At 58.6% G+C, this 26,700-nt stretch overlaps 1 protein-coding gene across 1 annotated transcript; it reads left to right on the top strand.

Annotated features, from left to right (window-relative positions):
- The first annotated feature begins 3,279 nt into the window (after window positions 1–3,279).
- On the top strand, window positions 3,280–26,163 carry RCC2 (regulator of chromosome condensation 2). The gene is made up of 13 exons (XM_079134097.1): window positions 3,280–3,457; window positions 4,450–4,736; window positions 10,355–10,448; window positions 12,987–13,130; window positions 15,209–15,340; window positions 15,689–15,777; window positions 16,843–16,957; window positions 19,292–19,458; window positions 20,708–20,888; window positions 21,124–21,229; window positions 21,834–21,906; window positions 23,387–23,464; window positions 23,933–26,163. Exons 2-13 carry the CDS (start codon window positions 4,458–4,460, stop codon window positions 24,035–24,037), a joined length of 1,563 nt encoding a protein of 520 aa, XP_078990223.1. The 5' UTR covers window positions 3,280–3,457; window positions 4,450–4,457; the 3' UTR covers window positions 24,038–26,163.
- Window positions 26,164–26,700: the final 537 nt, after the last annotated feature.

The following is a 26,700-nucleotide window of genomic DNA, read 5'->3' as shown; positions in this document are numbered from 1 at the left end:
TTAGCATGTGCGAGGCCCTGAGTTCAATCCCCAGCATCACAAAAAATAAATTTAAAAAATGCAGCTACTGAGTCACAGGTCAGGAACCCAGTCTGGGATCCTGTGTTTTTTCTTTTTCTTTTCTTTTTTAAAATTTCTGCAGTGTTGAGGATTGAACCCAGGGGTACTCTACCACTGAGCTCTCTCTCCAGGCCTTTTTATTTTATTTTGAGACAGAGTCTTGCTAAGTTGCTGAGGTTCGCTTCGAACTTGGGATCCTTCCGCCTCAGGCCCCTGAGTCGCTGAGAGGACAGGCAAGCACCGTGGAGCTGGCTTTGGTTTATTTATTTCGTATACGGTGTGTATACAAGCCCAGGCTTGCCTCAGACTTCCGGGCTTAAGCGACTGTTCTGCCTCAGTTTTTGGAGCAGCTGGGACTACACTTGTGGGTGACCCATGCTGGGCTCAGTATAATAAAATCACTAAGGAGATCTTTGGCACCCTTTTGGGTTCTGCTTAGTTTTTAAAATGGAGCACTCAGTCACCAGTCAAGTGCTTGGTCGCTACACGTGGCTGTGCCCACCAGGAAGGTCCACCCGGGTCTGAGGGGTGTCACCCCACCCCGACTGTAGACAGACTGTGAGAATCAAGCTTCCACTCATCACGAGCTTTCCTAAGACCAGGGGCTTCATTTTTATTTTTAATTTTGACAGTACTGGGGTGCTGGGGATGGAACCCAGGGCCTCCTGCATGCTCAGCAAGTGCCCTTCTGCTGAGCTGCACCCCCAGCCTCCTTTATTTCTTTTGAGACAGGGTTACAGTAAGTTGACCAGGCTGCTCTGGAACTTCCCATCCTCCTGCCTCAGCCTCTGAGTCTCTGGGATTATAGGCGTGCGCCACCACCCCTGGCCCTTTACATTCACGCAGGGTAGAAAATAATCTTCCAACTGTAAGTGTGGCCTTCTGTGGCCAAGATGAAGGAAATCACTCCTCAGAGGGACCTCAAATGTAGCTGAGTCTAACCTGAAACGTGCCTTTCCTGAAGACCAGGAGAAGCCAAATGGAGCAGCAGGTGGCCCTTGGGAACCCACATGTCCACAGCTCTGTGTAAACACTCAGTTCGTTGCCTTGAAATCTCAGTCCCTTTCTTTAGCTTCTTTCCGGGTTTTGCACCAAACCATTCTGTCCCTGGAGAAGTTGCTCAATTAAAGTGAAGTAAAATTCCAAGCACATTTCGGAGGAGGAAATGTCACTCCCAGCTTCTCCGGTAGGTGCGCTTCGCTTTGTAATCCTGGTTACATAAGCGGCGGCAGGACACGCCTCGCCAATGACTGCAGCGCACCCGTGTCAGCCGGAGTGGCACACTGCGTGGAACTGAGGCATGTGCTCTGGAAATTACTTTTGTCATCTGACGAGTAGGGCCAGTTTGCGGGTGTGATACCCAAGTGCTTTACTCCTCCAGCACAACCTCAAGAAAAACCAGTTTGGGGAGCACCACACCTAGGGTCAGATGACGCAACGCGATATTAGCGTCTCATCGCATCAGCGTCAGCCTTCCTGACGCACGCGGGGCTTTTATGCTGAGGAAGAAAAAAAAAAAAAAAAAAAAAAAAAAAAAGCATTATAATGGGGCAGGAAGAAAAAAGAAAAAGACTCTCCAAAGGCCCTGGCGGTAGTGTTCCTAATTGGCCACACAGGGTGTTTGGAGGATAAACACTCCACCAACCACCTCGGGCTGACAAGCATCAGCATGCCATTTCCTGAAGGAACACTGGTGGATATTTAGGCGAACTTCTTTTCTGGTTGGCTCTACTTACGCTTCATATCAAAGCACCAAGGTTTAATCTTGCAAATCTTTTTTAAATGCAAGGTCTATTACGAAGCGGCTTTCAAAGGGTGCTTCTAGCTTCTATTCCGCTTTGACCTCTCTGAAAATCTCTGAAAGGCACCAGTTGATTGCCCATTTCCAAAGTTCTTTCACATAAGTCGTAAGTGCTCTTGGCTCCCTGGACCTACAGGCTTTTGACTTTCATCAAATACTTTAGATTAGGGCCTCTTGAATTCTGTCTTCCTTTGGACACTTGCTGTCCCCCATGCCCAGTCCTGTTTCTCGTTAGAATGACTAATGAAAGAATTACAAAAATCCCAGAACTCTATTCATCTGCAGGAAGTTGCTTAAAGAAGGAACTTCCTGGTGCAGTATGCCCACTGAAGACAGAAGCTGGGGAAGACCTCTGGCAGGAAAGAACTGAAAGGATGATCATGTTGTGGACTGGGGGAGACCGGCCCGGCCCCCAGGATGAGGCCAGATTGTCCATCGATAAGCAACCTTCAGTGGCTTACTAGGCTCTGGCCGAGCCAGCCCTGCCCATTTCTCTAGCCTAGGCCACCTTACTCCCTCAGGCCCACGGGACATTTCCCCTACCAGATCCCTGGACTGTGTGCCCTCTCGTCCACCTGTCTGGGAATGCTCTCCTTATCCCTATTCTGGGGTCTGATTCTTCCTTTAAGTTGCTCAGCTTAATTTTCTGCAAGAATGCCTTTCCCCACCTGGAATAGGGCAGATTCCCTCCCTGTGATGCCCCTAGACAGGTTAGGGTGACTTGCTCAGCTAACGTTTTCCTTGCAGTGCATACCACTAGGGCAGAAATCTCGCAACGCAGGTCTCTGTACACAGCATCTATAGCGTGTCTTGCATGTACGAGGAACTCAATAAATGTCAAAATCTGAAAAATTTCCATCAAAACTAGTTTATAGTGCACCTATGGCCCTCAAATTAATTACGAATTAATTCACTAATACATCACACCTTTATGTAACTTGACCATGTAACAGTGTAACAGCTTCTTGTTACATACCGGGGACACTTCCGTATGAAAATAAAAATCCAGCCTCTCTCTACATAGGAAAGTTATTCAAATTGAATTCATCTTTCATTCCAATCACTCAATTAGGGCACGTCCCTTGTTGGCTGCTGCGTGAGCAAAGTGACTATTTTACAGCGAGTGTCCTCAGGTGACCTGTCTAGACGTGCAGGGGAAAAACAACCCAACACTCTCCTAAGCCCCAAAGACGTCTCTAATGCGCAGGACGCGTTGCGTGGAAGGCCCCAGGCGCGCTCGCAGGCCTGCGAACCGCGCAGGAGCGGGGAGGGCCAGGTCTGCGGCGTGGCGCCGGGCGCCGGCTCGGGTGGGCGGACGCGCCGGAGGGGGCGCAGGTCCGCCGGCCCGCAGGGGGCGCGCGCGCCCCGAGCCCCGCGCCGCCCGCCCCGCGCGCGCTCGCTTGCCGCCCGGCCGCACATGTGTTTCTGTTTTGTGTTGTAGCATTTGTTCTGGAAGCTCGTATTTACATTTTAAGTGTATCTGGTGAGTGGGCTGGAGCCCTCGTCTGGGCCGGAAAAAAAAAAAGGAAGCCCTCCGGTCCGTCTTTTAGTTGGTCTCCTTCCTTTTTCTCTTCGGTTTCACATCACTCCAACCAGGTAGGGGCTGAAAATCGACAGTGATCAGTTTGTGGGGTCTGGGAAAGTTTGGTGTTTTTTTTTTTTTTTTTAATTTTTTTAATTTTTAATTTTTTTTTTTTAAATGGAGAAAAGGTTAAAAAAAAAAAGAAAAAAAACTGGGGAAGGGGGGTTGGGGGAGTGAATGAATAAGAAGGGGAAGGAAGGCGGATCCACGTGGTTTAATCGGAGACAGACAGAGATCCCATTGTTCAAAATCAATAAAAAAAAAAAAAAAAAAAAAAAAAAAAAACAAAAGCAGACCGGGCGAGCGCGCGGCGCCGGGGCCGGCGGCGAGCGGGCCCGGGAGGCCGGCGGCCGGCAAAGTTGGCCCCATTAAAGTTTTTTTTTTCCGTGTCTGTGCGAGCAGGTGTTTGGGACTGGGGGCCAGTTTATTCGGACTAACCCCCTCGCGGGGCAGGCCCCCCAAGGGACGCGGTTAACCGAGAACCCGAGGTCGGGACGCCCGTGCTGGGGCGGATTTGGGGTCTCGGGCCGGCGGGAATGGGGAGAACCTTGCATTACAGAGTGGGTTTGGGGAGGGGGCATGGGGACAAAAGCAGCAGGTGGGGTGGTCGGGGAAGAGGGTCTCCCGGCGCCCGTGGTGCCAGGGCATCTTCAAGTGTCCCGAAGCCTTGCGCAATTAAAATCCAGCGGATCGGGGACCCTTTTCCCTCCCCTGTACTTTTCTGGGTCGGGGCGCAATTGCGATGCTTCGTGGACGAGCCCGCCCGGGGGTGGGCCGGGGTCGCCCAGGTCCCCCGGAGCCCACCACATGCGGGGCTCCCCGGAGGAGCCGGCCGAGCCGGGAGGGGCGCGATTTCCTCTCCCGGCGCACCCCTCCGCCCACCCCGCGGCCGCCACTTTGGGGAGGGCAGGGGAGGAAGTGGAGGCCGGGTGGCTCGTCTCCTCCCCTCCCCCCGCGCAGTTTATAACCCGTCCATTGTGCGCCGCTGCCCCGTGTCTCCCTCCAGCCGCGACCATGCCCAGGAAGAAGGCGGCGGCGGCCTGGGAGGAGCCGAGCTCGGGCAACGGCACGGCCCGCGCGGCGCCCAGGAAGCGCGGCGGCCCGGCGGGCAGGAAGCGCGAGCGGCCCGAGCGCTGCAGCAGTAGCAGCGGCGGCGGCAGCAGCGGCGACGAGGACGGCCTGGAGCTCGACGGGGCCCCCGGCGGCGGCAAGCGCGCGGCGCGGCCGGCGGCGGGCAAGGCGGGCGGCGCGGCGGTCGTCATCACCGAGCCCGAGCACACCAAGGAGCGCGTCGTGAGTGGGCCCGCGGGCGGGCGGGGGCGCGGCGCTGGCGGGGCGCGGGCGGGCGCAGGCCGTGGGCTGAATCATCGCCGCCGCCGCGCAACAAAAGGGCAGGCGGGCGGGCCGCGGCCTACGGACCCCACGGCCGCGCGGGCCGTTGGCCGTTGGGGCGCGCGCCCGGGCCGCGGGGAGGGGCGGCCGAGCCCGCGCCCGCCGCCCGCGCGGGGGTCACGCCCCGCCCCCGGCGCCGCGCGGGCTCTCCCTCCCACCCCTCCCCCGCCCGGAGCCGGGACTTGGGCAACTTCGCTGGGACCGGGACGGCGGCAGGAAGCCCGGTGCGCCAGCGTCCGGCCCCCGCGCCCGTGCCCGCCGGTGGGCCCGGGCGCGGCGGGGAGGGCGGCCGGCGCCCTGCGGGGAGCGGTGGTTCGCGCCGGGGCTTTGAGGTTCCCGCCGCCTCGGCTCCGGCGCCCCGGGGGGGCGGGGCCTGCTGGACGCCGCGCATGCCCAATGCGGACTTGCGCGGGGAAGGCGGGGCGGCTGGCGCCGGCGGGGGCGAGGGCGCATGCGCAGATGCCCTCCCGGGCAGTCCGCGCCCCCTCCACCCCCCACCCCCACTCCGGGTGCTGAGGGGCTCGGGCTTTGTTTGCGGCTGGTGGCCCACGGCTGCAGTGCCGGCCCCCGGGCCCTGTGGTCGCCCCCAGTTGAGAAGCACTTCTCGTGGGGTGAGTGGGCTTCATTTCCCCCAGTGGCAGTCAGTCGTGGCCTACCCCGCTTAGGTCTCTGCAGGGCTGCAGAGCCGAACCCAACTCTTCCCAGTAGAACTTTTGCAAGTTTAGCGCAGAATGTCCTTTTGGGGAGAAGTTGGACACTTTCTCCGCATTCTCGGATGACCACAGGAAAGAATAGGAACTTCCCTTTTGGACTGGAAGGCTTACCACTCTGGAGAGGACCTTTACTCCTCACAGGTGCTTTTTCCAGAGGGCAGGTGAGGGTTAAGGAGACAATGGAGGCCTTCCCCAGGAGCACAGGTAGCGCCCAGTGGTTAGCAGTAGTGCACTTTCTCCATCCTTCTCAGGTGAGATGATAGGGCAAGACAGTAGGTGTCCAGAGGACAGCACCATTTAACGGTCCTGCAGATGAATGTGTGAAGGTGCTTTATAACTGCTCTCCCGGTGGGAGAGTTAAGACTGGGTCAAAAGGTCTTGCCTAGGGACACCTGGGTCTGCCTCACACCAGGGTGGTACAGTGTATGGAGAAAGGGACCAGGAACTGCTTTCCTTTGACGGTGGTGATGCAGACACTGCCCCCCATCACAGTGTTAGGACAAACTCAGAAGCAAGGCCCAGCAGTCGTTCCTGTCTGGGTTCCTGTTTATGTAGGTAGATCTGTCGTATGTAAGTATGCGCAGAACAGCAACTCAAAAGAAACGTTTCTCTTGATTCTTTTCCCTTAAGAAAAACCAGGGGGGTTGTTGAGCATATTTTTTTGGGTTGCTCAGCACTGTCTGGGCTCAGAGAATCCAGGAAGGCTGAGACTTGAACTGGCTGCTCTTCTACACCGTACTGAAAACACACCCCTTCAGTCTCCATTTCCTTTTCCGTCAGCATCCACTGAATTCTGTCCAGGCTCAGGGCTGGGCTCATGGCTCTGTTCCATTCCCACAGGCCTAGGGTGGCATTCTGCTTCTGGTCTTCTTTCTGCCTCGTGTCCCCGGCCCCAGATTGCTGGCCTTTCTGTTAGGCATTTCTGGGGACCTGTCTGCTGCCATGATCACCAGTGTCGCTAGCTCAGTTCAGAAGATGCCCTCCTGCTTGAAGGGGCTCACGAGAGTGCTGCCCAAGGACCGTCCATGCCAGCTGTCTCTGCCTCCACCTGCAGGTTGCAGAAGGTGGCTTGGTAAAATGGGTTCCATGTTCAGATTGTTCAGGTGCAGAGTTACCTTCCATAAAAGATGGATGGTTTTACAAACATTCCCATGATTTCAGGTCAGGAGAATGTCTCTGTGAGGGACAGGGGTATGGTAGTTGTGTCAGGTGACCGTTTTGTCCTGTGAGGGTCGGGTCAGCCCTGATTGTTATGAACCACGCAGACTTGGCTGAGTCCTGGGGGCAGGTGAAAGGCGCAGGTGTCCAAGTCTTGGTAGTTTTTCCTGTTTGGGTTGATAAGGTTTTGTGGACCCTGAGGCATCTGTCCAATTGGAAAGGTTGAAATAAGTACCCCTGAACGTCGAGCTTAAAGTGTTTTAATGGACAGCCTGTTGGGGGTTGGTTGTTGGCGGGATTTCTCAGTGGCCTCCCCTCCAAGAGCCCAGTCTCCTGAATGGGTGGTGTGCAGACGTGCCACCTGCGCTGGGGCAGCAATTCCAACACTGCACTGGACCAGAAATTCCATTTTGGTGGTGGAAGAAGCTGTGTGCATTTTTCCGCCGTGGCCGTTCATCGGGGCCCAAATCACATTCAGGACCAGTCGGTGCAAAGCAGCAGAGTGAGAAGTAGCTCATCCTGCGGGGGCCTCTTCCTCAGGCTGGTCGGTCCCGCCTCAGACACAGCAGCTTCATCTGAACCGCCAGCTCCGGCCCCTCAAGGCACCGGGGCTGCTCCCTGGGGCACTCACCCTCTGACCGCCCTCTCCCCTCTGGCTTCTCTTCCCTCCTTCCTGTGTGAGGCTTCTGCCTGCTAAGCACACGCTCTCCCTCTGACTTGACACCCACTCAGTGGGCTCCTGGATGGTGCCACCTGGCACCCAGGGCCTTTATCCCGCGTGGTAGGCTGTTTTGAGTCTGTGGCCAGGAGTGACCTGGACTGTGATTTAAGGGGTTTTTTTTTTAAGCGTGTTTTGAGTGACCTTTCTTACTTAAATCTTTTATTCCACACAAGATGAAGGGAAGAATACATTGTTATATAGAGAGATGGTGAGTGGCTCGAAGCAAGTAATAAATGGCATAGATGGTAGCAAAATGTGGTCACCTGCACTTGGGGCGTTGAGGACACAGGGCCCATGACTTTAAAACTTGAGTCTGGCCAGCAGTCCCTGCCCTCCACGGAAAGCCACCACTGTCGCTGGGTAGACTTGGTTTCCCACAAACATCTTTGATCAGACAGGTTGGCTTTTGTGTACGTGCTAGGCTGGCTTGTAGGGCTTCACAAGCCCTTGTTGGTGTCGAGGTCACTTGGGAAGTACCCTTCTGTCCCGGGCAGTGGCAGCGGGCTCTGGCCACCTTTTCGCAGCCTCAGCCTTCTGGCCTGACGGAGGGCGTGTCCTGGGTGGCCACAGCACTGACTTCTGACTGGGGTGCCTGCATCTTGTGTCCGGTGGCTTGACCTCTGGTGAGTGCTGAGCACGGTGCCCTTGACCTCTGCCTGCCTGGAGTGAGGGTCACCCTGGCGCCCTCTTCCCCGCGCGCCCTGTGTCTCTTCTGCCCGCTCTGTGCTGCCTTGAAGGAGGTAGAGGGGACTCAGTAGCAGGCAGAGAAGCCAGGGCTCTCCTTCCACGGGACCTTGACAGAACCATGGACCGCAGGCCCGAAGAACTTTCCAGCTGCACCTGACTTTACCCAAAGGAGGGGAGGCTCCAGGGGAAGCCAGCTCCCACTCAGTAATCGGAGACTGGTCACCAGCCTCGGCCCAGGGCCGTTTCTGAATAATTGAGAGGCCAGCCGAGGCTGCTCCATTCCTGTGCTCTGCCTCCCTGTTGGTGCTGGCAGGGGCTGTGACTGTGGATTGGCTGCTTCCTTCTGTCTCAAGTGTGACTGAGCACGAGGGGGCCATCCTGCGGGGGACACCTGTGGCGTCAGGTTCCCTAGGAAGTAGAATTCATTCCTCGTGGAGACGCGTACCCTTGGAAGCGAGTGGAGGGCTACCCGCACCTTCAGCCTGGCCGTCTCCAGTCAGGCTGGAGCGACTGGGATCGGGAGCTGCCTGCTCTGCTCCAGGCCTTCCGGTGGCGGTTGTGTAAACCAGAGGGACTCCTCGGGCGGGCTGGCCTGCTGCCGCCCAGACCGCGAGCAGGAGGCGAGGGCAGCACGCTAGGCACATCACGCAGAACCGAGTCTGACTACGATCTATCGTTTCCTGTTCTGGGACTTGAACCCGGGGCCCTGTGCTCTGCCACTGGGATTGAACCCAGGGGCTTCACACTGAGCCACATCCCCACCCCTTTTTATATTTTTGTTGAGAAAGTCTCACCAAGGAGGGCCTGGCTGCTTTGCTGAGGCTGGCTTTGAACTTGGCTCCCCCGCCTCAGCTGCTGAGTTGGTGGGGTCACCAGGTGCAAAACCCACCTTCTTTTTTTTTTTTTTTTTAGTGGTGCTGGGGATTGAACCTGGGTCCTTGTGCATGCAAGGCAAGCACTCTACCCACTGAGCTACATCCCCAGTTCGACCCACTTTTTTTAACCTCCCCCCAATTTTATTCAGTAGAAGAACAAGGTACAAGCTGTTTTTTGGTTTTGTTGTTGGTTTTTTTATATTTATTTCTTTTTGCACAAGGGGTTGATCCCAGGGGCGGTTAACCACTGAACCACATCTTCAGCCCTTTTTATTTTTTATTTTGAGACAGGGTCTCACTGAGTTGCTTAGGGCCTTGCTAAGTTGCTAAGGCTGACTTTGAACTTGGCGGTCCTCCTGCCTCAGCCTCCTGAGTCTCTGGGATTACAGGTGTGCGCCACCATGCCCAGCTCACAAATCACTTTTAAAGGTGCACTTTGACACTTAAGAGATCAAAGTGGTGAGGATGTTACAGGTGTGGCCCAGAATTGGGCAGTGACCTTTTGGCACCTTTTCTGTTTTCTTTTGGTGGTGCTGGGATGGAATCCAGGACCTGGCACGTGCTAGGCCGGCACTCTACCACTGAGCTCCATCCAGCCCCAGTGGCCTTTGAAAAGTTCACGGGTTTGCATGGACGGTGGGAAGGGTCTGTGGCCCGGTAACTGTGCTGATGGAGGGTGAGGATCGAAGTATGCTAGCAGGAAGCCACAGCCTCACCAAGACCCCCCTGAGGAGGGCCCGCTTCCCCCACCATGGTCCCCTGCCTCGGGCAGCAGAGAGCGAGCCTGTTAAAGGCCACCTGTGTCAGACCCTGCTGCCACTGCTGAGCTGTTCCTCCCTTGCCTTACTCTCCTGGAGAAGTTGAGGACTCATCTCCAGTGTCCCCAGCTCCCCATGGAAAAGCTGTTGGCATGGAGGACAGCAGACAGGGAGAGTGGTGTGATGATCTGCAGAAGTGGCGTGGGTACGGTGCCCAGGGCTCACAGCGCTTCTGTGGGAATGGCAGACCTGGCCCCAGGAGGAGCCAGTTGTGATTCCCCGTGTGTGACCTGGCCCACTTGGCGCAAATATCCCTCTCCACCATTTTGCAGAGTGGGGGTGGGGAATGCCATCTGGCTGGTGAGTGCTTTGCAAATGCTATTTAAAAATGAGGCCAGGCGGAGCCGATGAGCGGCCCTGGTGGGTCTGGGTCGCCCTCTTTGGAGCGTGCAGATGGGGGTGATCAGGTGGGTCTTCTGACCAGGAGCCCCTGTGTGAAAGTGCCAACAAAGAAATGCCTATTTTGTTTCCTGCTGTGGGGACAGCCTTGGAAAGCTAGAAGCGTCCTTAACCCGCTGATTTTTTTCCCCTCTTTCTGTCTCTGTAGAAACTTGAAGGGTCTAAGTGCAAAGGGCAGCTTTTGATTTTTGGGGCAACCAACTGGGACTTGATTGGTCGGAAAGAAGTGCCTAAACAACAAGGTATGAGAAGCCGTTGCTAAGGTGGCTGTGTGCTTCCTGGGTGTGTGGATGTCCTACGGTCCCCTGTGGGGCTGGTCCTGTGAGATGGTGCCAGAATGTCAGGTGCTGAGGTCTCAGGCACTTAGTCCACATTGCTTTGCCAGCTGCCAACCTGTGGCAAGAACTGGGTGACAGAAATGACAGCTGCTGGAGACAGGGGACAGAGAAGTCCCAAGAAGTGGATTTTTGGTCCCCAGTTGACTTTAGAAAATTGGCATCTAGCTGGGCACAGCGATACACACCTGAAATCCCAGGGACCTGGAGGCAGAGGCTGCAGGATCACAAGTTTGAGGCCAGCTTGGGCTAGTTAGCAAGACCCCGTCTCAAAACGGAAATGGAAAGGGCCGGGATGTAGCTCTGCGTCAGAGTGCTCTGGGTTTAATTTGCAGGGCCAGAGAAAAGGGAAGACGACGGTGTCTTTCTCCAGAAGGAACAGGCCCCTCCAGGAGCCGTCTGGCAGGGTGCCGTGTTTTATGGCTTCTTGATCTCCTCTGGAAAGGTGCCCACAGTGCTTCCCAACATGGCTTTGCCCATAAACAAATATTTGCACTTTGACACACCCTAGTGCCGAAAAACAGGGGCATTGGAGGCTGTCCTGTCCCGTGAAGATGGCAGGAATCGCACAGCTCACCTCTCAGGGCAACGCCTGGCTCTCAGCACCACAGCCTGTGTCCCCAGAAGCGCCCCCTGGTCTGCGGCACTTACCCCGGTACTGGCGGCACCTCTGCCAGTCTTGCTGTCTTGCTGGGTGGCCCACTGTTAGGACCTCACAGGACAGGGCTGCGTGGGTTCCCGAGGAGGCATGGAGCAGGCCCGGGGTTGGCCCTGTTCCTGTGGGCGCTGCGATGCAGCCTGGTGGCACCAGAGCGCACTTGGTCCTGTTGAGTGACTCCGCCCTGATTGGGCTCTTCTGGAGAATGTGTTTCTGTGCCCCCATTTGCACTTCGACTTCCCTGAGTTCTCTCCCTCCAGAGGCAGGTATATGTGATTTTTTTTTTTTTTTTTTTTTAAGTTAAAATCGATTTTTAAGAATCCTCCCCTCCCTGCCCCATACTGGGGATTGGGTCGGGGGATTCTTCCACTGAGCCATATCCCAGCCCTTTTACTTTTGATTTTGAGACAGGGTCTTGCAAAGTTGCCCAACTGTCCTTGAACTTGCCCTTGAACTTGGGTCCTCCTGCTTCAGCCTCTTGAATAGCTGGATTATAGGTGTGCGCATATTTCTGAGCCCTCTTAACCTTTCCCAGTCAGCACTGGAGGTAAGGGAGATGAAGGAGAGCTGGCCTTGCTCACTCCAGCCCCTGGGGACTCTGTCTCCCTGGGTGGCAGCATGGTCATCTGGGGCAGGGCTGCACGGGGCTGAGCCGGCCAGGAATGCCCGGTGCCTCCTGGTGCTGGGCCTGCAGCCGCTCAGTCCGAAGGCCCCGCCTGCCTTCCGGGTGACGGGCGTGCTGCTTCTGCTCTTGCAGAGTCTTCAGTGCAGTCGCCACCTTCTGCCCGGAGGTGCCACCTGAAGTTCCTCCTCAGGTTCTGACGGACCGTGAGGCGTCTGGTTTGTTCTTTCTTCCCCACCTGCTAGCGCAGGGTCTGCAGCAGCATGGTGCTGGGTGGGGCTGGATCTGAAGCCCTGTGACACCTCAGTGCTCACAGGGGGACCTGCCCGGCCCTGGATGGGAGCATGGGGTGCTCCCTGCGAGGCTTGGGTCCTACTGAGGCGTTCCAGGGGTGGCCCTCTCTCAAGGGCCCCAGGCTGAAAAAGAATGAAGCAACATTGGCCACGCCCCATCCTTAGTGGGCCAAGTGGGATCTTGAGGGAGAAGCTGCTGCCCGCTCCCCCTCCCGCCCGGCACCGAGAGGCCCTGGGCCTCTGGGGGCACAGCATGCCTTGGGCGCCCATGACAGAAGGGCAAGGCTGGTGGTGCAGCAGAAGCACCCAGGTGGACCGTGCCGGGGCTGGGGTGGGCCTGGAGTTAGAGGGGTGGTTTCTGAGCTGTGGGCTGTGGGGCTTCCCAGAGAGTTGGGAGGACAGGTCCGAGGCAGGGGTCCTGAGCTGCTTTACCTCTGAGGTGCCCGAGGAATGACGAAGCTCGGGTGGCAGTGTGGGGACACCGGGGTGACAGCTGGGAAGGAGCCTACAGTGGGGACCCCAAGGACCACACTGCCTTGCCGGGGAGGCGGCCCCTGGTGGCAGGGCGCGTGCCACAGTGAGCTCAGGAGCAGCAGCCTGTGGGTCTGAGCCGTGCCAATGGCAGAGCCGGGGGTGACAGGAGGGCCGCCCCAGCTCCCTGCGGCCTGCTTCCCAGGCCCTCGGGTTCGGTGGAGATTCGAGGTGCCCATTCCCTCCCCACTGGCCCTGCCCCTCCAGGCCAGCGCAGCACCCTGGGAGCTCCTGGCTCTGGTTGGCAGGGGATGGCCTCCTGGTGGCTCCTGCGTCCCAGGGCTCCTTGCCTGCCCGCCCGCTGCAGGCGGCGTTTAATTCGCGCCTCGTTCTCGTTGCAGCCGCTTACCGCAATCTCGGGCAGAACCTGTGGGGACCCCACAGGTATGGGTGCCTGTCGGGGGTCCGGGTGCGGACAGTGGTCTCGGGGTCGTGTGCCGCCCACAGCCTGCTCATCACCACGGAGGGGAAGCTGTGGAGCTGGGGTGAGTATCCTGCGTGGCGGGCGCGGCGCTTGCTCCTGGTCACGCTGCCGTGCAGCCACCCTTCCTCGCCCGTACCCTCCGCCCCCGGCCAGTCGTCACCTTGTGGCCCCTGGACTCCTGGACTGAAGCCAAACCTTGTGGGGCCGAGGCTCCTCCGAGCCGGCCGTGGCCGTGCTAGGCGTGTCCCTCCGCAGTGCCGTGTGGCACGAGGCCTGAGTCCATGCGCAGAGTACCACTGGCCCGCATGGTGACCACGTGGCTCTGGCTTGCGTGGGTCTTGGGCCTGGTGCTGGCCGCCCGTCTCTGAGGATGTGTCCCGAGAGGCTTCCCTTGTGTTCCTGCCCTGGGCACCTGGGTGCCCTGTCCTCTCCGTCTCCCCTGCCGCTGCCTCTCCCAAATCCTTAGGTGGTCACCTAGGCTTCCTCTGCCCAAGCCCTTGGGGTGCCTGGGCTCTGCTTGCAGCTGGCTGTGGTGACGTTTGTCCCCACCCTCGTTTCTGCCCCTGGGCTAGCTTTTAGTCCATATGACTGCATTTTTATTTTGGTCTGTTTGAACCGGTGGTTTTCTTTTTTTTTTTTTTTTTTTTTTTTTTTTTTTTGTGATTTCACGAGCTGCTGTACCAAAGTCCAAATATATTAACATCTGTCATCTTCTCTGCTCTCTGCTAATTTTGTAATTCTGTTGAAAAAAACTAATGTGTGTCTGGCCCAAATTTATCCTTCCAGGCTCTTGATGGCATGCCGACATTTGCCCTGGTTCTGTTTTTCCCCTTTGGCACGGGGGTGTGTCCCCCTCCATCGTCTCCTGCTTCTTGCTCCGACACTGGGCACCGGCTTTTATGTCCGTGTTCCCAACCTAAAATAGCTCCTTCCTGGTCTCCTTGCTGAGCTTCACTTGCTCTGTGGTTCTAAAAACGTCTCTGTGCTGACCTGTGGGCAGAAATCTGCGCGTCCACACATCTGATGATCCCAGCGCAGAGGCGAGCAGCCTGGTGGGCGGGCGGTAGTGCTGGGGACGTGCTGGGGACGTCCTGAGTGTACTCACTGCTGGTCCCTCAGACCCAGAAGGCTGCTGCGCGGCAGCCGTAAGCACTAGCACCCCAGGAGAGGGCTCGTCTCTGCCGCCCTGGGCCTCAGGCGTGTAGCACCGGCGAGTGCTCGATCTCGCCTCCGTGGTGAGGTTGGGCCGCTCCGCTCCCACCAGGGTGCTGGTCTGGCCCTCAAGCCGCCTGTCTTCAGCTGAGACTTATCCGGGAGGGTCTCCTTCCCAAATCCATACCCCCCCCCCCCCCCCCCCCCCATAGTCACTCTTGACTTTTCAGCCCTTACGAATCTCCGACCTCCCCGGAGGCGAGGCCAGGTGTGTGTCTCTATTGATCCTTCACTGGGCACCAGGCAGGGCCCAGGAGCTTCTTGCTCCCCTCAGGGCCCACCAGTGTCTGTCTCGGAGCTGAATTGAGTTTCCCAGAAGCCTGTGGGAGTCCACAGAGATGGTGCTGGGGGGAGGGAGGGTGTGGCTTCTCTGGCAGGGAAGACCTTGTGTGTGGTCACCAGGGTTCATTCACAGGGGGTGGGGTCCTGCGAGGGATGGCTCGGGGGCTGCAGGCAGAGGGTAGAAACCATGGGTCCAACCCAGGTCGGTCCCCAGACGCCAAGGCACAGTCAGTGTTGAGCTCTGCCCTAGAGAGAGTGGATGGAGGGCCTGTGTCTCCCCAGTGGGGGCTCAGGTGGCTGGGGGCGCACCCTCTTATGGGGCTGCGCAGTCATTCTTGCATTTTCCAGGGTACCAGAGATTTGGGTGTGTGCATTGAGTGGGTCCCGTCACCGTGGCAGAAAGGCGGGCCCAAGGGCTGGGGAAGGTGCAGCAGCACCTGCAGCTGGCCTCCTCCTAGAGGGTGGCTTCAGGGTGGCACCAGGGACTCGCCCTAGACTTGGAAGCTGGCACTTTCTCTCCCCTGGCTGTCGGCTGTGGGTTGGAGGTTCCTTCGGGGTACACGGGTGTGGCCCAGGGGAGTGTGGGAGCCCCCCTGCAGAGCTGCCCGCCACCCTCGCTCCTGCCTAACCCGCTGTGATCTGCAGGTCGAAACGAGAAGGGGCAGCTGGGCCATGGGGACACCAAGAGAGTCGAAGCTCCAAGACCCATTGAGGCTCTGAGCCACGAAGCCATCGTATCAGCCGCGTGTGGGCGCAACCACACCCTGGCCTTGACTGGTAAGGGGCTGGCTGATCCTCGCTTTGGCACAATGCCCAGTGGGCCACCTCGGGGCCTGGAGTCGCCAGAGTGACTTGGCCACGGTGAGGAAAGTGCTGTGGGAGCCCAGGCGGCAGGTGGCCCCTTGGGACAGTGAATGCCAGGGGGTCCGTGGCCTCTCTAAGCTGCACCCCAGCTTTGGATGCCAAGTGGGGTTTGCTCTCAGCTCCCGCCCAGCACTCTTGGGCACTGTGTCACATTCTGCCTGGAAATGAGCCGTTTGCATTGTTTTGATGCCTCCGATTCCAAATCTAGTTTAAAACATTCAGCGTTACTTTCCCTTTTGTGATGTTTTCCTCTCTTTCCAGAAACGGGCTCCGTGTTTGCTTTTGGAGAGAACAAGATGGGGCAGCTGGGGCTTGGCAACCAGACGGACGCCGTCCCCAGCCCCGCGCAGGTATGCAAGCAGATTTCACGTGCTGGGGGCTTTTAAATGGGTTTAGCTGTGGTCGGGTCAACAAGCATCCTGAAAGCGGTTTTCCTTTCAAGGGAAATGTATGTAGAGACCTTGAGTTGAGTCTGTGTTGTTCTAAAAAAAAAAGTGAGAGGTCTGTGGCTGTAAGTTTGTCTTCATCTGCAAATGCTTTTGTTTTGCCCTTGAGTGAAGTCACCTGCCAGCTGCTCGGAACGTAAGTAAGAAGAGGCAGTCTCTCTTTCCTAAGAAGCCTAGGGTCAAGTTCAAGGAGTAGGATTCCTACCAGAGAAATGAAGCAGAATGCTATTCGTAGGTGGTGAAGGAGGGACTTGGTCTGAGGCAGTAGCTGCGCTTGCCTGGCGTTTGGGGACTTGGAAGTGCTCCTGCTTGGCTAACCACTGGCAGTAGAGTGAGCCAGGCAGTCATGACCAGGTCCGAGGTCCGACTCACTCGCTGCCTCTAGTTCCCGCACAGGGTTGGCTGCTCCGCTGCTTCCTGTCCTTAGGTGCCCCCCCTGGGCCTTTCTGCAGGCGGCCCCTGCGGCAAGTTTTCGACGTCCTTCTCATTGGTCAAATCCCAGGTTAAGTGACCGCCTTCGCTGCTGTTGTCTCACCCTGGTTCATGCCTTCCGTGACGACGTGTCGGTAGCTGGAGGAGCAAATGAGAGTCTTTTTAAATGTTTTTAAATTTGGGGCTGATGCTGGAGTACCACTGAAGGGAGGCTTGTAGGTCACAGGTCAGGTCGTGTCTCTGACCTTGTTCCCACGCCTGTTGAATTTGGAATTTGGCGCTCACCAGGATGTGTGGCATGCTGCTGGGCACTTTGTGGGTACAGAGTCCCAGGACTTGGGTTACCCCTCTTTGACTTCTGAGGGTGTTGAATTCCAGTCTTCTTTTTGCACCTGGGCTCTGGCCTTCAGAATGGTGGAGTCCATTAAATCTCCTTCAAAGCCTAGGAATCGTGTGCCACAGCGTTGCGCAGAGAGGGGGAGACTTTTTATCAGTCTTTAAAAAAATGCCTGAAAGTCTTTTGTTTTTTCTTTTCAGATAATGTACAACGGCCAGCCAATTACCAAAATGGCCTGTGGGGCCGAATTCAGTATGATAATGGACTGCAAAGGAAACCTCTATTCCTTTGGGTGCCCTGAATATGGCCAGCTGGGTATGGAAGTGTGTTTTTAAGAGCTCTGTAATCTAACTGCGTCTTTAGAGCCCGGAGTCCGTGGGGGCCGCACACACGTTAGTGAGGTGGTGATTGATCTCAGATAATAGCTTCTCCCCACTAAATGGGCCTGGGTGGAGCAGGGAGCCCCCGCTTGCAGGGTTCCAGCGGGTTAGTGATCTGCCTCGGCGAAGTCTGGGGTGGGATCTGGCGGAAGGTGCTGTTTTCTGATTTGAAAACCCATGTCTAGAAGATTTCAAAGTAGCAGTAGGAGGAGGAGAGCGCCCCCACCTTCCTTCATGTTTCCTGCGAGGGGATCCCGCATAGTCCGGACGGCTTGAGCCCTGCCGGACGGTGCTCCGGGTCGCGCTGGAGCCCGTGTGCCCGAGGGGTGGCGCTCCCTGCTTCACCCTCTGCGGGATGTGCTCGTTCAGAAAGTGTCACTGGCCGGCTCTGGCCTCCCAGTGGACAGGAGACTCGCCTGCAGGTCTCAGAGGCCTGCAGGTCAGGGGTCGCCCTCGTGCTGCTGTGGCTCCTGCTGCTGCCCCTCTGGTAGTCCTGCAGCAGGCCTCGTGGTGCGGGTGCCCCCTGCTGGCCCCTGGCGGCCTGTGCCCAGTGCGGCGTCATGGGACGCAGAGGGCAGGTGGAAAAGCGTGAATAGGCGGACACTGCGCTGGCCCTAGACTTCAGGGGACAGCGACTCTGAAACTAAATATACCTCAAGTCAGAAGTGACTAAGGAGGACAGCCCCCTGTGCACACGTGTGCAGTTGCCAGGGAGGTGCTGGCACTGTGGCAGGAGCGGTTTCCATGGCCACCGCCCGCGTGCTGCGCCCAGCCCTGGGCTCCACACGGAAGTGCGCATCTGTGCTTCCTGCTACGTGGGCCGCTCCCCTGCTGCCTTTGGTTTTCCTGCAGGACGGGGCTCGGTGGCGAGCGTAGAGCGGCTGCCAGGACGGCAGCAGTCTTGCCTACTCAGCTCGTACCCGCCTGTGGGGAGTTCAGGAGGCTGCTTGGTTTGCATCCCGAGAGTCTCTGTTCCCAGCCGAGCAGCTGGCTGTGCGTCTCTCCAGCTCGGCTGATCCAGAGAGAGCCCTTCAGAGATGGGCCACAGTGGCCTTGAGGCCTGTCACAGCCGACGCTCCATGTCATGCTGTCTTGGCTGCATTTGCCAGTCCCAGCCGCGTGTCTTGGAGGAGCTGCTTTCTGGGCCTGGGGAGGAGGCTGCTCCCTTGAAGGAGGTGGAAGGAGAAGGCAGCTGCAAGCAGCTCCCCACCCTCTGGGACTGCCTGGCTCGGTGTCCAGCCCTGTGGCAGCAGGTGGAATGGACCTGCTCCTTGACAGCCCTCGTCACCAGAGTGCCAGCGGCGTGGGGGCTGTTCGCTCACGGGGTTGTGGGTGGACCCAGGGCCGCTTTGCCACTGAGCACCATCCCTAGCTTTTTAAAACGTTTTCATTTAAAATTTTTTTTAGTTGTATAGATGGACAAAATACCTCCATTTAATTTCACGTGGTGCTGAGGATCAAACCCAGGGCCTCCATGTGCCACAACCCCAGCCCCAGCCCTTTTTATGTTATTCTGAGACAAGGTCCTGCTGAGTTGCCAGGCTGGCCTTGAACTTGGGGTTCTCCTGAGTCGCGGGATCACAGGTGTGCACCACCACGTCCGGTGCCAGTGTTCGAAATCCCATCTCGGGCGAGAAACAGCTGCATGTCCTGAAGTGCAGAGGTTACCACAACAGCCCCCTGGCAGTGACCCCCAGGCTCCTAACGAGACAGGCACGTCACAGTGGGAAGAGGTGGGCAGCGTGTCAGGGAGCCCTCCGGTCACGTGACCTGCTTACCAGAAGCTGGGCTCGGCACAGTGCCCTGTCACCACCCTGGACACTGTACCGCTTATTTAGACAGTGATGTCAAGGTGTTTAAGTAGCACAGCTCTAGAGAGCAGCAAAGGCTCCCTGTGCAGACAGGTGTCAGCCAGGGGCCGGCCGACATGATGGCATTGCAGCCGACAGCCGAGTGTGGGCTCAGGATCAGTTGAAAAGCCCAAGGCTCTGGACGCTGGCGTCTGTCCTTGGGACATGTCCCAGTCTGGCTGTAGGATGCCCAGAGCCGTTTCCCCAGGACGGTGCTGCGCATGGCGGCCTTTCAGTCTCCACCTACCGAGCCAGTTTCATGAGCCCCCCGGGGGCTGTGCCTCCTTTGGAGACCCAGGGAGGCCCAGATTGGGCAGGTGGGGCAGGCGCTGGGGCCGCGGCAGGGAACGAGCTCGGCACCTTGTCCCCCGTCCCCTGCCCCTTGTGCTGCTGCTGATGGCAGGTTCTGCTCACCGCAGGACACAACTCGGACGGGAAGTTCATCGCGCGGGCGCAGCGGATAGAGTACGACTGCGAGCTGGTGCCCCGGCGGGTGGCCATCTTCATCGAGAAGACCAAGGACGGGCAGATTCTGCCCGTCCCAAACGTGGTGGTTCGCGACGTGGCCTGTGGCGCCAACCACACGGTACGTGAGCACCACGCGGATGCAGTGTGTGTGTCCGTCCTCCGGCCAGGAGTAGTCCAGGGTGCACATCCTACCTTCCCCGTGGGCCCGGGGCCGAGCGCCCATCACTGCCTCCGTTAGCCTCCGCGGGCGGCCGGGCAGCCTGGCCCAGAGGAGGTGCTTCTCAGCTGTTGTCTAAGAGCCTCACAGAGGCTCCCGTGTGAGGGGCAGGCGTTTCCTTGAAGTTCACAGTGCTGTTTTTGTATCTCTTTTTGGTGGTACTGGGGGTTGTGCCCGCAGGTGCCCTAGCACTGAGCTACATCTCTGGCCCCTTTTGATTTTTAGTTGTTGACCTTCGTTGCTGGGGATCGAGCCCAGGGGCACTATACCACTGGGCTATGTCCACAGGCCCCACCCCTTCTGAAATAGTCTCAGTAAGTTGCCTTGGCCTCACTAAATTGCTGAGGCTGGCCTGGAACTTGCCGTCCTCCTGCCTCAGCCTCCTGAGTCGCTGGGACTGCGGTGCGCCCCAGCCTGTGTGTTGGCGCCTGGGTGTCTTCCTGAGGTTTTGCCTGAGGGTAGTTATGGGTCAGGTGGAAGTTCTCTCTGTTGAGTGCTGCGCTCGAGCCCAGGACGTGTTTTGCAGAGCGTTCTGGCCACTTCCTTCCCTCAGAATCTTCCCCATGGTGGTACGTGAATGGGGTTAGGATTTGACTAGGAGATTTTCAGTTCTTGCAGATCAGAAACAGATTCTATTTTGTGTAGTGTAGTCTGGGGAAACGAGGTTAGAGTTCGTTTAGGTCAAATTTATCTGCTGGTTATTTGCCCATGTATCTGAGGCGCTGGCATTGGACCAGGCCTCTGCCACCCCGGCCTGCGCTCCCCTCGAGGCATGCCCAGCCCTCTGCTGGGGTCCTAGGAGTCGTATATTCACACTGTTCACGCGTGAAACGCCAGACGGGAAATGAGCTTGTACGTGATGGCACTTGCTCATGTCACCAAGGCCCAGCTGCAGGGCGTTGAAGGACAGTCCAATACAGCTGGGCCTTTTGCCCTGCTGTCTGCACACATAACCCTCTTGCCTCTGATGAGAGGAGACCTGTGATTTAAAGAAGGAAAACAAAAAACAAGAGTCCACATGGTGCGCCAGGCAGGCGCGGGGATCCCCTGGCCTGGCCATTACAGCTGCGCCAGGCTCTCCTACAGGGATGAAGACCTCTGTCGCCTCCTGGGAGGGCCGTTTGTCCCAACCCGTGTCTCCTCCCTCCAGCTGGTCCTGGACTCCCAGAAGCGGGTCTTCTCCTGGGGCTTCGGTGGCTATGGCCGGCTGGGCCACGCGGAGCAGAAGGACGAGATGGTGCCTCGCTTGGTGAAGCTGTTCGACTTCCCCGGGCGAGGGGCGTCCCAGGTCTACGCCGGCTACACCTGCTCCTTTGCTGTCAGCGAAGTGGGTCAGTGGTGTCCTCAGCTGCCTGTCCTCAGAGCTGGGGCTTGGTTTTCCCCTCCTGTAGATCACCACTCCCGTGGGGACCACAGAGCCACTGTCCTGTCCCAAGACCGGCGCTCTGTTCCCTTTGTCCCCAGGGTCACCTGGCGGGCGCATGCTTCTCTTGCCAGCAGTGCTGACGGGGAGGCCTCCGCTCCTGGGACACCTGCTCATGGTGGACATCCTTTGTCTTCCTCCAGGTGGCTTGTTTTTCTGGGGAGCCACCAACACCTCCCGAGAGTCTACGATGTACCCAAAAGCAGTGCAGGATCTCTGTGGCTGGAGGATCCGGAGCCTGGCTTGTGGGTAGGTGGCAGTGTCCCCTCACACTGATGTGTCTCTTCCCTTCCCTGGGCATCCGACACGTCCTGTGGGTGCAGGCAGGGTACCCGGGGCGGCGAGTGAGGGCTTGGGTTGCGGAGACGGGGCCCCTTCCCAGTCTCCACAGGAAGAAGCCGGAGGTGGATAAGATCTCGACTAGAAAGGACAGTCTAGCCTCCTACGTACGGAGAGGGTCGCCCTCAGGTCACGTGCTCAGAGACAGGCTCCGTCTGAGGTGCAGTGCCCCCGTGCGTCCCCTGCGTGGAGGCCTGCCCCTTGGGAATGGGCCGTCGTCTCGCCCAGAGTGGCCACCTCTGCCCAGTGTGCTTCCTCCAAGCCCCGTGCCCAGGCAGGGTCGGGCACAGGCCCCCTGACTTGGGCTCCTAGCCCTGTTAGGGGCTCTGGGGTTTTGCTGGGGCCCGAGTGTCCTGCACAGGGTGACCTCTGGGCTCAGGAGGAGCCTGCTGCTCCCTGGGTACAGTGTAGGGTGCACACTTCTTGGCAGCGCTCCTGGGGTGCCCTGCGTCGAAGCGTACCTCTCCCGGGCTTGGGCTGGCTGACGGTGGTGCCGGCCTCTGCCTTTTTGCAGGAAGAGTAGCATCATCGTGGCAGCCGACGAGAGTACCATCAGCTGGGGCCCGTCGCCGACCTTTGGGGAGCTGGTGAGCCGGCACCGGGGGTGGGACAGCCTGGCTGGGTGGGGCGGCCTCCTGCCTGTGTGCAGAGAGAACTTCCGGCCTGCGTTCTTGTGCTGAGGCCCGGGGGCTTCCGTGATCTTTGTGTCACACTAAGCTTCAGACTTCCCTGCTGACGAGGGTGTGGGTCCTGTGGAGGCAGAAGGTTTCAGGGCGGCTCTGTCGCGGGAGGTGCACATCCACAGGCGACCAGTGAGCATTGGGTCTGAGCTAGTTTTCCTGCGTCCCGAGGTTAGTAGCTCACCAGGCAGCCTTGGCCGTTGTACGTGGTCCACGGAGCAGCGTGCCCTCAGCCAGCACGGAGGTGATCTGGGGAAGTTTTTCCTGGATTGCATTTTTGTTTGACTGCTATGATCTCAGTGGCTTGAATGAAGGTAGAACAAGTGGCCCGCAGTTTCCCACATGCTTGGCCTCGCCTCGTCCACTTGTCCTTTGTTCTGAGGTCCTGGTGCCTGACGTACCGTTGGCTGCGGGTCCTTGGTTAAGGACACGCTGGTGACGTAGTCGGCTGATGGCTGGTCCTCTGTGGGCAGTTCCTTCCTCAGATTGACCTTGGCAGCTCCTATTGGCCATCTTCTCATTTCTTGCTATCCACATGGGTGGGACCTGGCCTGTGGGTGGAGACGGTCGAGAGGGCCTGCCCTGGTCCCTTGAACCGCCACTGGGATTGCAGGCCCTGCTCCTCCTGACGCTCTGTGCGCACCGTGGTCAGGGCTCCAGGGAGTCCACCTAGGGCGGGTGTGGAACACCAACAGCAAGGCACCAAGAAGCTGGCCTGCTTCCTCGTGACTGTCCTCAGAAGGGTGGAAGGGTTTGTTGAGGCCTGTGGGGAATACACTTTCGCCTCTACACGTGAACTTTAAAGCTGGAGGGGAGCAGGGGCCTTGGGCCTGGAAGACCCCACATGTGCAGGGAGGTGTGAGCCAGGGCCTGGTGGGTGGTGCAGGGTGGGGACGCATGGGCCAGCCCGGGTTGGGGGTGAGGTCCTGCCTCGCTTGCCCTGCAGCCCCCACGCCATCTAGCGGAGCCCAGGGGTCTGACTGGCCGTCTCTGAGCCTCGCACATGGCTGCAGCGCAGCTCTGGGCTGGGTCATCACCTTGGGTGCTGGAGTCTTTACTGGCCAGGGCCCTTCCCTGTACCACATCTGTTCTGTGGTCGTCGCTCTGCTGACCAGCCGTCGTTATGGCCCCATGGTCCTGAGAGCCTTGGTTCCCATTTCTTCCTCACTTGGGATTTCGTCTGCTGTCACCATGTGATGCTACCCAAAAGGCTCCATCTTCCCGTACACCCACCCCGGGTCTCGGGCTTCCTGGAGTCTAGTCAGCCGGCCTGTGGACCTGCGTGGGGCCCTCCTGGCTAGCGGGGTGCCGGATGCCAGGGCCCTCCCCTTCCGGATTGTGCCACCTTGGTCCCTGTGGTGAGCATGTCCTCCGCTTGCCTCGCCAGGGCTACGGGGACCACAAGCCCAAGTCTTCCACTGCAGCCCAGGAGGTGCGGACTCTGGACGGCATCTTCTCAGAACAGGTGAGCTGGCCGGAGGGCATCTGGCGACTCGTGCCTCTGGGTCCGCAGCCTGCGAGCCACGGCTCCCTGACCAGGTTCCTGCCCCCACGCTGACGTGTCTGATGGCTAACGGCCGTTGGCAGGAGAGGGAAGGTCCAAAGGAAGGCTGGCCGCATCCTGTGACACACATTCGGCCATGTGAATCTTCCCAGGGTGGGAGGCAGATGGCAGAGCCAGGCCCGGCCGCGGGACTGTGATCCAGGGAGGCGGGTGGCTCATTGAGCTGGATCTCTGCGTCCCTGCCAGTCCCTGCCAGCCGGGCTCAGTGGCTTGCTTCCATCTGGCCTCTCGAGGCAGCCTGGAGGCTTGGTGGGGAGGGCCCGGTGGCGCCGTCCTGGGGAGACGCTGTGCTCAGGGAGGAGGGCCTCTCTCCTCCGAGCCGAGCCCTGCGGCCTGCAGACCAGCGTCCTGCTGTCCCTGCCCCCACAGGTGGCCATGGGCTACTCACACTCCCTGGTGATCGCGCGGGACGAGAGCGAGACAGAGAAGGAGAAGCTGAGGCGCCTGCCCGAGTACAACCCGCGCACCCTCTGAGGCGGCCGGTCCGCCCTGCGGCAGCTGCCTTTTCCACGTGCACTGGGACAGGAAGTCAGACGAGGAATTCCAAGCAAAGTTGACCGAAGGTGCATTTTTGTTAGACTCCCTGAGGTTCCGTTTTCTAAGTGATTCAACGTTAACTACCTTTTCCTGTATGCTTTCCAAAGTGGTTTTCCCTCCATGTTTAATTAAAATATTTGCTCATAGTCGACCTACCATTCCTACAAGAGGCAGACCTGCGAGCAGGCTGGGCTTTTTAAGTTGTACTCCTTTCCCTCCTGAACGCACGCCCAGACCGCCCGCTGCCCTTGTAGTTAGCATTGTGACCCGCGTGGGTGCTGTGTGGGAGAGGAATCGCCATTTATTTACTCAGACAAACATGCTGCTCCTGGGAACCAGCATCAGCTAGGCCAAGGCGCCCTGGAGATCGGCCAGTCTCCCTCCACAACCGTGCTTGCGTGCTTCGAACGCCTCGGGTCACTTGCCTGCTTTTTTGCGCAGACCGGCTCAGGCTGGCGTGTCTGTCCCTCGGCTGCTTGTAGCCACAGCCTCATGGCTGGACCATCCGCAGAACCTGCCGCTTCCCCCTGGTGGGGCCTTGGGTCTCTGTTTAGCCATTTATATCTACTTTAGCTGTAAAAGAAGCCCAAACGAAAATCAGGTGATCGTGGAACCGTGCGGGGCCTGGGGGAAGTGGGGGGATCGCTTGTGTCCGTTGGGGGTCCGGCCTTATGGCTTCCTGTGGAGCCCCTGCCTGTGGCCCCTGGCGCTCACCAGCTAGAGGTTGGTCAGCCAGCAGTCAGGAGCGTCCTCCAGTCCCCGCGGAGGAGGGGCAGCCCGCACCGCTGCCCCGTGGCTTGTGCTCCGTCCGTCTCCCGGCTGCACCCTGCCCAGGACGGCCGGCCTGTCCGAGGCTCCGTCCCTCCTCCGTTGCTCTTCAGTCACGTTTGCTTGGCTCTGGTACCAAATAGTCGGGATTCCTGCAGAAGCCCCGCCCGCGGGTCAGCACCGCCGCCGGGACCGCCGCCCACTGCCCATCGTGCCCTCCGAGCCGTCCCTGGTGGCGGGAGTGCCGAGGTGCCTTCCTGGACCCCTCCTCTGGGACCCCAGCGAGGCGGCAGCTCTGCCTGGGCTCTTGGTTCCAGAGGGTCTGGACTGGTTTGGGTGCTTTACATAGATTTCTAGTCAGTGGTGCTCGTGGGGCGAGGGGCGTGGAGGGGTGGCGTCCAGAGCTGTCCTCGGCCTGTTTTGCTTTTGCTGTTGTTACCAACTTGTCATCGTCTCGATGTTAAAATGCCAAAAATGATCTCGTTGTCGTTGATTTTCTTCCTGTCCTCCACCCCGGTCGCTCCAGAAGTGACTTCCGCTCTTGTGGGGCGTGTAAGAGTGTCTGTCCCAGCCAGTCCTGTGGCCTCCTGGGACTTGAGCTTGTACCGAAGACGCGGTTGTGAGTTCACGCTCGTCCCTGCTGATCTGTGCTGGCCTGAGGTCCAGGGGACGAGCTGCTGACCAGCCTGATTGTCCACGCCACCCCAGACACCATCCCACTTGAGTCCCGTGTGTGGACCTGATCATGTCCCTGGACAGGTCTCTTTCCCGGAGGGCGGCTCAGGCGTCTGTGCCCCTCGTGCCCTGGAGGTCTCCCTCAAATTGTGTGGGCACCAGGAGGGACGAGGACATAGTAGTCTGGGCCCTGCCCTGTGCTGAGCTGGGCTCAGATCTTCAGGAACAGATCTAAAACCAGCAGCAGCCACCCTGTCGGGAACCCCTTGCTGGGAGCTGGGCAGGAAAGGGCCTTGCGGGGACGGTGGCCCTGTGCCCTCCGCGCCCCTCCTTTTGGTGCAGAACTGCAACGTGCCCGTCCTGGAGCAGGAGTAGGCTTCCCGCACCTCAGGGGGTGCAGAGTGGCCTGGGACGCGCTCCGCGCCACACGGTCCCGCGAGCTTCCAGCGGTCTTCCCTGGGGAAGGAGGTTGAGACGAGGCTTAGGGCGAAGGGACCAGAGTGGACCTTGTGATTTGGTCGAAGGTGCCTGGTTTAGTGCTGTAATTGTCTTATTTTTTTTTTTATATATATATTTCTTGGAGTAAACATTTTAAATAAACAGCATCGTTGTTTACTCTGCTTGGCTCCTGCATCTCTTTTGCCGCGGGAGGCCGCGCTGCTCAGCCCCGAGCGCCCTCCGTCCAGGATCCACAGGAGGCGTGGTGGGAGCTCCCGGGGAGGCGCCGCCTGGCTGCAGGGAGGGGGCCTGTTTCTTGCTGGGATCTGAGAAGTCGGGGTGCTGAGGGCCGTGTGGCTGGCCTGGCTCTGGATTCCTGCAGGCGGCCCCGCTGGGTTTTCATCTTTCCAGTGCCCACCGTGCTGTGAGCAGAGTTCACACAGCAGCAGAGCGATCTCGCCCAGCCTTAGGTGACCACGGTGTCCGAGCAGTGAAGGTGGGCGGGCTGGGCTGGGCGCGATGGCAGGTTAAGTGTCAGGCGTACGTTCGATCGGGGCCATGGTCTCACCGGAAGCCAAGGAGCTGCGCATTCACCTCCCAGACTCCAGCCCTCATGTCATCCTGAGGCGAGTGCCTGGTGAGCCAGGCCAAGGAGCTGGAAATCTGACCTTGGGTTGACGGTGCCTCTGTTAGAGCAAGGGTCACCCAGACCCCACGAA

Source organism: Sciurus vulgaris, assembly GCF_902686455.1.
Source record: "Sciurus vulgaris genome assembly, chromosome: 1".
Classification (NCBI taxonomy): Eukaryota; Metazoa; Chordata; class Mammalia; order Rodentia; family Sciuridae; genus Sciurus; species Sciurus vulgaris.
The sequence above is the reverse complement of the archived record's forward strand: the minus strand, read 5'-3'. Positions and strand labels throughout refer to the sequence as shown.